Raw genomic sequence first — 12,304 nt, 5'->3', positions numbered from 1 at the left:
CGGGAGGCGGACACTCTCTCTGTATTTAAAGTTAAACTTAAAACTTTCCTTTTTGATAAAGCTTATAGTTAGAGCTGGTTCAGGGAAACCTAAACCATCTCTTAGTTATGCTGCTATAGAACTAAACTGCTGGGGGATTTTTCTGTGGTACACGCACATTCACTCTCTCACACTCAGCATTTGATTATGACTTTTTATATGTCATTAACCTTGTCTCTTTCTCGCCCTAGTTTGTGTCTTTCCTTCCTTCCCTCTCTCTCTCTCTGTATTCTCATCATGCAGGTTGCAGGATCAAGATCCAGTTTCCGAGGCTACGCTCATCATCACCATTATTATTATTTTGTAATTAAAAAGTCGATATCAGTAACTGTATAAACTTGTAACCTGATACAGTTGTTGTGTATCTGCTGCTGGTCTCCCTCTCTCTCTTCTGTCTCTCCCTCATCTCCCTCTTGTCCTTTCTCTCCCCCCATTTTCTGTCCCCCACCTCTCCACTGTCCCCCATTTTTCCTTTCACCCCAACCGGTCGAGGCAGATGAACGCACATCTCTGAGCCTGGTTCTGTCAGAGATTTCTTCCTGTTAAGAGGGAGTTTTTTCTCTCCACTGATGCCTAGTACTTGCTCATTGTGTGAACTGTTGGGGTTCTCTGCTCTCTTTGATGTTATCTATGTACAGTGCCTTGAGATAATGTATGTTATGATTTGGCGCTATACAAATAAAAAAAATTGAATGAAAATCCCGTCATAATCAATTTTTACCGGTCACTTTAAATGATAATAATGACATATTCAATTGCATTGTTCATATTGCAGTGGAATATGAACAGTTCACCTGTGGCCTAAACGCACAGACTCACACCTTCCTCCTGGTCCACATGGACTTAAATCGCGTGCCTGCTTGCACGTAGTTGGTAGGAAATCCCGCAGCATGCGCTCCTTCTGCACCAGTGGATCAGCTGCACCGGTCACAGATGCGCTCCAAAGCCTCCTGTCCATAGCTCTTTAACACGCTGTCAGCACTACAAGGATAGCGAGATGCATTGAGTACGGTGTCCAGGTCAGAAATTATACTCAGATTCTCCGATGGGAATCTTTATTTTGTCACACAACATTTTTCTATCCTCCCTCCTCAGCCAGGAGAACTCCCGCTCCCACTGAACTCTGTACTCCCACCTAACTTCCTTATTGCCGCTTCCTCGCTCCACTGAGGCCAAGGGCTGAGTTTGTCCTTCATCTTCATACGCATCTATCCCTCTTTTTTCACCTCTTTTATTAACATAGTTTTTGGGCTTTTTAAAGTAACTTCTGACACTCAACTGCCGTGACATTTTTCTTTTCTACTTTCTACTTACTGTAATATGCTTTTCACCACCAAGTGGTCAGGGGTGTGAATCGCAATCTGTCAAAATGACGGATGGCCCTCAGATTTTTCCGTCACCGGTTCAAAAAAACGGTCAATAACGGAAAATATTCGGTTAACTTTAACTTAACGACATCAACTCTCTTGCGAATCCAGCATTCTCTTCTTGTTCTTCAGTCGGTCAGTAAAACATCCGGTTCTTGTAGTTTTTGAATTATTGTGTGAAATCCTTGTCGCGGCTCCAGCTTTCCGGCGAAAATGTTTTAGTATGGAGCCTGTAACAGTAGCTCAGTGGTCTTTTGTGGGTTCCTGACTACACAATTGTAGGCTTGCCAGCAGTGTGTGAATGGGTATGACAGATGAGTGATAGAAAAATGTGCTGCACTGACCAAAAGTTTCACTCCCAGGGCTGGAATATGCCAGATGTAATATTATTAGATATTAATGTGGATGTTCTTTGTGTATTACCTTAATGACTCTTTCCTGGCAGCGCTGTATGATCTTACACAGCTCCTCTGTACCCTGAGACTCAAGACTCTGATGAAGGATCTGCTCAAATGTATACACAGCATTGTCCATTTGCTGTGGGCACACAGACACATGCACACAAAAGTGTCTTAATTATGCCAAAATGTTGCAAAAATGAACAATTCTAGTAAAAGTAAATTTTGTAGATTTGTAACTAACTTTGTAACATACATGCATGTAACACCAGACAAACTAGACAATCAGGACCTCATCATCCAACTATTTGACAAACTCTGGTCAAACAGAAGCTACAGTGTAGAAAAATGATCAAGAAATTAAATGAGAGTCAATAAAATGATTGACTCTCATAAAATAGAAACTTCCCATTGTGTTTTAACATAGACTAACCAGCACATTAAGCCATTTCAATCAGAATTAAATGATTCCCTGAAGTATAATTCAATGAAACATCAAGAGACCAGTGAGGTCAGTAGTTGAGGTTTCACCTCTCTCATGAGGATCTGGGCCCTTTGGACAAACACTGATGGGCTGGACACGTCAAACCGCTGCTGCAGACCCTCAAGGCTCAGGTTCTCCACCTTCTCATAGCAGCTGTGCATCTTGACTGGATGGAAAGCCAGCATGGAGATCTTCTCCATGTGCTGAGGAGGAGGACAAGAAGGGAGAAGAAGAGAGGGATGAGGCATGGACAGATTAGGGAAGATTTTCAACCTTCACATAATGTCTCTAAGCAGGGATGGGAAGTAGGGATGCACGATATATCGGCATTAATATTGTTATCGGCCGTCATTTTTTTAACATATCGGCATCGGTCCAATGAGTAAAACTGCGCCGATTTTAACAACCGATGTTTATACCCGTCTAATTGCTGTTTGTGTATGTGTGTCGGGAAGGGGAGGCCATGCGGCATTTGTTTGGGCATATGACAGCGTCAGTGACGCAAGTGCAGCACAAGATGTGTGTGTGTGTGTGTGTGTGTGTGTTGAGGAGAGAGAATGTCAGAGGTGTGGGCAATTTTTCAGGGTGTCAATAGAAGATACGCGAAAAGCATTATGCAACACTTGCAAAGTCAAGGTAATGCGAGGAGGGTTCCGCGTCAAGTCATTCAATACCACAAATTTGATCATGTCATTTGAAAAAACGCCACCCAGAAGTACACAAACAACGGCAGGAAGCTAACGCTAGTAACATTAGGCAGCAGACAAAAAAGAAAGCAGCGCAGCTGGGACTCGATCAAAGGAAGACTTTGGCCAGGGCAATAACGATCAAGGTAATGGAAATGATTGCTCTTGACAACCAGCCGAGGGTTCCGACGGTTGATAGCGCATATTGAACCCCGCAACAACCTGCCAAGTCGGCGCTACTTTTCCGATGTTTTGCAATTGAATAAATATCTGGTTGCCATGAATACTGGCAAGTTTGATAAAGTATTTTAACATGTTTTTTTTATTATGGCAGCTCTTAGTAGAGCTTGTCAGGTATTGTTTCTCATATCTGTTGTGTAGTTTTATTGTTAAGGGAAGTGGCGCGGTTGTTGTTGCCGGGAGGAAGGGTTGTTGACTTTATTTACGTACCCAGTATAGACACCCTTACCTCGGTTACAGTAACTTTGGCAGGGTATTATTTTTATTTATGTTCATGTTTGTAATTTATGATCCAAACTTTCTCACAGGAGTTTAGTGAGTTGAGGGAGTTAAACTGTACTTTAATTTAGTTACACACTTGCTACAAGTGGTTGTAGTTGGTTACTTGTGTCTTATGTGACCTTGTTATTTGGAGGTAAAACTTGTTTTGAAAATAAAGGAAGACATTAAAAAATTCAGCTTGCATGATTTTCATTCTGTACAAACTTTGATCATCTCAGAAACTTTTTTTTAAAACATATATCGATATCGGTAGATATCGGTTATCGGCCATAACAGCAATATTAATATCCGATATCGATATCGATATCGGTATCGGCGGAAATAGTCATATCGGTGCATCCCTAATGGGAAGTATTTCTGAAACATGTATTTAAAATACATATTTCAAATACAAAATATCATGTTCTTTTGTTGAGATGATGAAAATACCTTCATATTTTGTATTAATATATTTCGATTATGTGTACTTTTTGAAATACTGTAACATACCTTCTTTGAAAAAAGACAAGTGAAAGACTGTAAAATTGGTGTGGCTAACATCTCATATCATAGTGTGGTCCACTTAATGTGCTTTTGAATGAAAGGTGGAAAAATACTACCTGGAGACTGAATGTAAGCATACTGAATAGCAAGACAAATTAAACATGAAATAAAGAAAAGCAATGACAAATAAGAAATCAAACCAACTATCTTGTGGGACACATTGAAGGCGGTGATAAGAGGGAAATTAATAGCCATCATATCAAAACAAAAAAAGCATAAGCAGGTAAAGTATCTCAACTTATTGAGGTAAATCTTGAGGTAAAAAGGCAAACTACTTGTACAGACAACTCCAACAAGAAATAAAGTTAATTCAAGGGGAAATAGATAGTATATTAGGGAGCAAAATAGAGATTTATGAAACATTATTATGAAGCAGGTTAGCTTCATAATAACCTGAAGCTAACACGTTGGCGAGCAGGTTGGAGGGAAGCGCTTCTGTTTCCTCCCGATCGCCGCTTCCCTCCATCCTGCTCGCCAATGTACGCTCCCTGGACAGCCAACTGGACTACCTGAAGCTGCACTTAACCACCAAAAGGGAAACAAGAAACTGCGGCATCCTCATTTTCACCGAGACGTGGCTAAACTTATCTGTCCCTGAAGCAGCCACTAGCCTGGACAGGCTAACAACATTCAGAGCCGACAGGAGTCACGTTCTCACAGGTAAAACCCGAGGGGGTGGCATTTACATCTACAATAATAATAGCTGGTGTAACAACGCTACCTTGGTCTCAGTCATTGCTCTGTGGACATTGAGTTTGTGATCGTGAGATGCAGACCCTTGTACCTGCCCAGGGACATTCCACCCAGCGCTAACACCAAGGAAGCGCTAAGTACCCTCTACAGTGCCATCAATGACATGCTAACCACACACCCGGAAGGCGTTTTCATTGTTTCTGGGGACTTTAACCAGGCCAACATGAAGACTGTTCTTCCAAAATTCCATCAGCATGTGGATTTTGCTACCAGAGGGAAAAACACACTGGACTTAGTCTACACCAACATCAAGAAGGCCTTCAGAGCAGCCCCCTACCACCTCGGCTCCTCAGACCATCTCTCTGTTATGCTAATTCCAGCATGTCAGCCCCTGCTCACCAGAGAAAAGCCTGCTGTGAAGAAGGTGAGAGTGTGGCCTGACGGAGCTATGTCTGCTCTGCAGGACTGTTTTGAGTGCACTGAGTGGGACATGTTCAGAGAGGCTGCAACAGACAATCAACATACAGATGTGGAGGAGTATGCTGCATCTGTGACCGGAAACATTCAGTGGTGCATGGAGGAGGTCACAGTAGAAAAGACAATAGTCACACGGGCCAACCAGAAACCTTGGATGACTAAGGAGGTGCGCACAAGACTGAGGGAGCGTAATGCTGCCTTCAACTCCGGTGAAGCAGTGGCACTCAGAACAGCGAGGGCCAATCTGAACCGGGCCATCAAGGCAGCAAAATGTGCCCACAGTCAGAAGATCCAAGGTTTCTTCCATGACCCCAGCAACACCAGACAACTGTGGCAGGGCATCAAGACCGTCACAGACTACAAAGCCACACCCTCACCCTGCCAAGACGAAATCAGCTTCCTCAATGAGCCCATCAACTTCTTGGGGATATTTGAAGCTCTGAATAACACCCCCGCGAGGAAAGCCACCTCCCACCCCGATGAACAGGCTTGATACCACTGCTGTAGGGAGAGCCCTGAGAAAAGTTAACACACGGAAAGCATTCAACACTCAATGATGTCACAGAGAACACTCAGCCCACACTAGAAGCTTCTTCCTAATTTCCTTCTCCTCACCTGTGCCATGGTTTCCTTGCTGCCCTCATTGAAGGTGTTCTTGCTCATGTCCACTAGCTCTCTAAAGAAGACATCACGGACCTCAGAGAAGCCTCGGCTGGTTGGCTCCATCAAGGCATCCAGTATGGAGCTGATGTAAGGCTGAATGCTTACCTTCAACAGCTTCTCGGCTTTTGGTAGCACCACCACTGTGGAGAAGAGAGGCGAAAGGGAGATTTATTGATCGGGTCATGGTCTCCATCCCCAGACTCTGACAATATCATAGTGGTGAATAGTGTGCACATGTATTGAACAAATAAAATGTATAATTCATGATAAAGTCATCTGCCTGCACAGATATTTAAATTAAAAGAGAAGACTGTTCAATGTTGAATCTCAATAATTAACAGAGGAGTGTGGTGTATTTAACAACAGCACTGCTGATCACGACCGGCATCACAAACCCTGCCACTGTATTTCAGTCCATTGAGTGTCATTGAGCGGAGTCTGTGCTTTCATAATAACCCTGACACAAACATGTAAATGCAACCCTTAAAGTTAAGGGGAAACCAAAATTGACTGAACAGGAACACTGAAAAACGCGTCAACAAATAAAAATACAGATAAGTTTTGAGGAATTTGTGACAAAATTGTGTGTATCCCATGACAAAAATACACACACTCACACCACTTTGTATATGCTGTACATAGTTTCTGTGATATTAGTTTTAGTGAGTGACATTTATTAATTAAAATTACTTGCTTGATTTATTGATTTACATCACTTCATTGACTGCTATTTAGCTTCATCAATTTCAGTTGCTCAATTTATATTGTGTCATTTGAATAAATAAATTGTTAGTCTTTATTCACTTAACAGAATGGAACTCCTTTTGTGTATTCTGTGACAAATGGGGGTTGAGAGTATCTTCGAAACTGTTCATCTTACTTTATCTTATCTTTTGATAATAATTCAATTACAATGACAGTGTATACTGATTTTAAAGGCATAGATTGATTGTGTTTTCCGTTTCCAGGGTGGGGCCTCGATTTAATCAAATGTATATTTAATAAGTAATTATTAATCATAATTATTTAATAATTTTTAACAATCAAATTATTGACATTAACTGTTGTCCCCTGACATGAATGGTACCCCATGTAAGGCGCTCAAATATACCAACTTTGTCACAAAACGCCAGATAGCTTCTTAAGTTTAACTTGAATTCTTCTTTTGCCCGCTTAATTGTTTGAAGTGGACTTATTGACTAAACAGATTAATGATTTTTTGTTGCTTCCTAAGCATATGTTAGCTGATTGGTGTTTCGTGTTCCAACAGCGAATTGAACCATTAAAACAGCATAACTAACACAATAACTGTAGTCTTAAGGCATCATTGGTAAGTCATGTGTTTGATTTGTCCCAGCTGACCCAGATAGATGTGACTATTTATAGGCCACAGGTCAATTTTCACTGCACCTAGCCCAGTTTACAGTAACTACAGTCACGGGTGGATTTTCCTGTTGCTCTGCATCGGCCTAGGACACAGGATAACTTGGTCTGTGTGAAAAACCTAGCTTACCATGTCAGCAGCTCTGCCTAGCTGAACGACGATGAACCCACTGAAGATTCCTATGAGGAAATGCATTCCCTCATCCAAAAGAAAAATCACCTGAGGGGATACAATGTGGACCGTTGTGAAGCAATCGTGAAAGACCTCCTCAAGACCCTCATTGACCGAGTAGGTAAACTGAAAAACACTATACCGAATCTACTCAGACAACTGCTTCTGGTGCAGCAGCACAAGGCTTGGCAGAGGAGCACCAGAACCTGCTTGTGGTGATGCAAGACAGCATCAACGCTATAGAGCAAAACCACTGGCCAGAGAAACTGATCGTCTCCAGGCTGAGAGAGATCGAGCCCCGGAAAAAGAGTGCCAGAGTTCAGGAGGTCAACCACCTCCTGGTGATCCAGCTCTGGGGAGCTCCACCTACCCCCAGGGGGAAACCCTTGAAATGCCTGTGGACCAAGTGGATGACTCCACCAGCAACAGTAACACTGAAGCACCACCATCAATCCCTCGAGTGGGAAAGTACCAGCAGGTCCCTGTTTTGCAGGTGGAAACTGTGAACTCCCGTTCAGAACTTGCTGTCAGGGAACCTGAGGAGCTTGGGACAATTCAGCAAGATACTGTAGGCTCTGTTCCGCTACCAAGGTGTCTGAGCCCCATAAGCCATTTTCCCCGTCCGAAAGGGAGGAGCATATTCCGGCAACCTGTGTCGAATGGGAAGAAGCATCACATTGACCCACATGGTTTCATGCCTCCACCCTGGTTTCTTGAGAGCAGCCACTTTGCAATTCATGACTAACAAAGTGCAGGCTGGATCTAGGGGCTAAGGCATGGCTTTCTGAGCTAAGATGTGACTTAGTCAGCAGTCCACAAGCAGAGACAGTCGTTGAGGAGGTCCTGACAGAGCAAACGCTCTGTGTCAAAAACATATAAATGGGTGCACCAAGGTCAACCACAGAAGATTTGACCTACGTGCTTGGAGTTAGGAATCTTGTGCATGACTTGATCAGAGAAGTCAGCTCTTCTGTCAGTGACTTAAGTAATGGTAAATCCCTAAATATTTAGTCCCACTTGACCTAATCGAATAGATCCTCACCTCTGCCACCACTTTGGTTGTTCAGTCCTCTCAGATACACCTCACATACAGTCTCAGCAGTGCAATTCCTATCTATATCAACCCTACAGGTTTAGAGGTGGGATCTTTACTGAACCTTCCAATCATTTCAATCATTTTGCATGTTTATAGTAGCTGTTTGTGGTGCTGAGCGCACCGCTGTTGTATTTTTCTGCTTTGCTTTGTCCAGTGAGCCCACAGATCACGTGGAGATGGTGGCTGTGTAAACTTTAGATTCACAGGCTGAAACCGAGTGAGTGCCATTGGCTCACGCTTAATTGTCGTAATTTTCAGGCCCGTTGAGGACTCTAAGCTATGTACATACACACCTTAATCTAAAGAATGATTGATCTACTACTGCCGCCTCCAGTTAGTTCAAATATGTAACTTTTATGTTACGTTTAAAATTCAAGATTTAGATTTACCTGAGTGAGACAAACAGCAGTCGTAAACTTGTAGCTCTTGTGTCGCATGAGCCAACATTTTCTCTACAGACTTTGGGGTTCAGGAAGTGGGGAGTTTACAAACTTAAGAAGATAGACTTAAACAGGCATATATTGTATTAAGTGAGCATTTCATCCATTGCTTAAAGTGCAGGGCCGCTGCTAAGCTTTTAGGGGGCCCTAAGCATAATTGGTCATAATTGGAGTTTTGGAGGTTTACTGACAAATATTAGCTTGTTTTATGGTCAAAAACCTCAAAGTTCCTGCAGAAAGAGAATGTCAACTTCTCCATGCAGTTTTCTGTCTTGATTAGTCAGCTACTGAGAGCATTTCTATGGGCCAAAATGGAGGCATGTCAGGAATGACCCTCCCCCCGAGCGCTCAGTTCATGCTGAACAAGGTGCTAGTAGTTAGCTGCAACTAGCAGTTAGTAGCTTTGTCACAGTCCCTCGTCGTTGCTCCTTACATTTTGATCCAGAGTCACAAGAAACAGCAACTGAACTGAAAACCTCCTCCACCATCAAGACTGCTAGTAAATTACTGTAAAATGTAAAATGTAGTTTCTGCACTACTTTGTCTATTTGTTGTTCTTTTTACACATCTTCATAGCTAGCTGGTGGGACTGTAAAGTAAAAGTGAAGTTTCATTTCATTTCATTTGCCTTTATGAGGAAATGACAAGTAAAAATCTTGAATCTATGAAATGTTTAACAGAACTCTCTCTGTGAGAACTCTTCTGATGTCACTGCATGTCATTGCACACAGGTGAGAAACATATGCTGCACAGAAGTACTGAAAAAGAATCTAACATTTTGCCCACTAGTAGTAACTAAAGTGTGTTGAGAAAAAAAAATCCTACATTTCTGTTGCAAAGATTGATAATTTCATACATAATGGACAGTATCTTGAAGTCTGTAAGTGGTCATTATGAATCAAATCAGTCTACTCAAATATAGCTTAATTTTGTCAACTCCTGTTGTAACTAGAGTTAAATATGTACAGACTATGGGCCTTTGAGAGGCAGAATGTTTTACACAAGTCAATTCTTAATCACATCTAATGAAGTACATTAGTGTAATGTAAAAATTAGAGTCCTATTAAAAATCTTAAATTTTAATTTAAAAAATATTTACAAAAACATACACAGCAACAGCAGCATTAACTGTTATACAATTTTACAATATTGTCTGATTCTCTTCTCAGGTGTTATCACAGCTTTGTGTGCTGCTGTTGGGATCCAACTGTCTAATACATTGACTTTCGTCCACTCTGTGACTGAAGCAGGACACATCAGGCGACCACTTCCTCCTGTGATGACAGGCTCTCTGGGATGGATCTCTTCTGCAACTCTGCAGCAAAATATTCTGGGTCTTTCATGATGTGAAACACCAGCCTCATCAGATCAGCCACGTAGTCTAAAAAATATTAGATATTATTACTATTTTACCAAGTTTTCTTTGTAAATAAATCATTCTCAGTATTTTTAAAAAGTTTTCTTTTTTGTTATAACAATGACTTTTATTTGACATTGGGTATGAAACCATGAAACAGGTTGGTTTGCAGCTGTTGTCTGCTTGCAGCTTGTACTTTTAATTTTGACGCATGGTCACAAGCTACAACCTATGTAAACATGATACAGGTCAATAAGGCAGTACTTTGTTTGGTTCTAAAGATTATGATGCAACATAAGTTACAGTTACAGTATCAAACATTATTAAGTTATGATAAATGTAGCAGACACATGAAGCAGATTATATATATTTTTTCTTGATTTAAATTAATAAATAATAGTTCATTTTATATTCAATAGCTTTACATGAAAAAGCATAAGGGCACTGATAATTACTTCAGAAACTAAATATACTAGACTCACATTTCATGATGTCTCTTAAATCTGCTCCAATGTTATTGTCAGCTAATGAACATACTTCACACACAATGAGCTGTTAGCCTGTAAATTTGGGCCGACAGGGAGTACACACACACACACACACACACACACGCACACACACGTTTGAAATACTTATCTCTGTCATCAAGAAATCCATCATGGATGACACTGCTCCTTCCTTTAGATTGAGTTTGGTGCCGAGTCCTTAAGAAGATGTTTAGCAGCAGCTGACACAGCTCCAGGGCAGGAGGAGCTGCTATTCAGAGGAGCGGTCTGACCTTCTGGTTACGTCACTAGCAAACACTTTTCAGATCCGCTTGGGAGAGCTCAGGAAAACAATAAAACCCTGCGTTCTCAGCAGTGGCTGAACCACTGTTGCCAACTCCTCCGTAAGGACAGTCGCTATTGGCTGTCCTAAAAGTCGCTAGAAGTCGCTAAATGACGTCATCGCCTAATTTGCATAATGGACCGAATGTGCGCCGTGACACAGTACAGATATCACATATCAGACATAACACATATGTTATGTCTGATATGTGTCAGATGCAGTGATTTATTTTTGTGTGAGACTGAGTGAAGAAACATTTATATTTAAACGGAGGTGGCCATGCACATGTGCGATTCATTAGCAGCCTGGACGCAGAGTGGTGAGGGTCTCCTCTCTGCTCTAACCGCAGGATGGGACTGCTGCGGACGCTACTGTGAGACTGACCACCTGCGAGTGCTTTAGGAGGGGATCCTGGCAGCACCCACAGCTTGTTGAGCACAGTAACTGCACGAGAGTCTGCAAACACCACAAAAGTCTCCAATAACACCAGAAAAAGTCGCTAGATTTGTCACTAGTTGCTTTTGATAAAAAAAGTCGCTAGGAGGCGTTGGAAAGTCGCCAGATTTAGCGACAAAGTCGCCAAGTTGGCAATACTGGGCTGAACTCTTTCCGGCCTATGGCTGCTTTATGTGGTTAAATTCCATTGGCAGATGTGTTTTCACACAGAGTGCGTGTCCATATTCATAAATATGTGTCCATATTTTTGGTGTTAGACACACGGGGCATGCAGAGCAGTCACCAAAATCAAAGAACCTGAACTATCACTAAAAGCAGAACAAAACCCTGAGCAGCAACATAAGCTCTGACTGACTTTAGCACACAACAGCAACACATTTCATTAAGCAGTAAAGAATAACTTGTTTGAGTACAAAAAGTCTGTATCAAATGTGTCAAAGATATCAGCTCTGTCATTAACCTTTGATCTTGCTGGTCACATGCTCCTTGGACGCGATGATCTGGTCCATGTCTGTTCGTATGGAAGCCTCCAGAGAAGAGTGGGCTGCCTCACACCTCTGCAGCATGGCCTCATACTGGCTCCGACACTGGCCCTGCACCAGGCTGTATACTGCATCACTGATCTGCACACAGCAACACACACTTTAAGCTATCGTACATGTATTGGGTATTATGGCAAAATTACTTAATGTGAAACTAG

The 12,304-nt window shown here is 41.9% G+C and overlaps 1 protein-coding gene across 2 annotated transcripts in view; it reads right to left on the bottom strand.

The window, feature by feature from the left end:
* LOC122769342 (protein Niban 2-like) overlaps window positions 1–12,304 on the bottom strand; it is a 40,763-nt gene that overhangs the window by 8,902 nt on the left and 19,557 nt on the right. For both annotated transcript variants that reach the window (XM_044025807.1, XM_044025808.1), the window contains exons 8-11: window positions 12,065–12,227; window positions 5,825–6,012; window positions 2,336–2,491; window positions 1,830–1,943 (exon numbers count right to left, since the gene is read on the bottom strand). In XM_044025807.1, coding sequence (XP_043881742.1) covers window positions 1,830–1,943; window positions 2,336–2,491; window positions 5,825–6,012; window positions 12,065–12,227 — 621 coding nt within the window. The remainder of the gene's footprint in view (window positions 1–1,829; window positions 1,944–2,335; window positions 2,492–5,824; window positions 6,013–12,064; window positions 12,228–12,304) is intronic.

This window comes from Solea senegalensis, linkage group LG5 (genome assembly GCF_019176455.1).
Source record: "Solea senegalensis isolate Sse05_10M linkage group LG5, IFAPA_SoseM_1, whole genome shotgun sequence".
NCBI lineage: Eukaryota > Metazoa > Chordata > Actinopteri > Pleuronectiformes > Soleidae > Solea > Solea senegalensis.
This window is presented reverse-complemented; position numbering and strand designations above follow the sequence as displayed.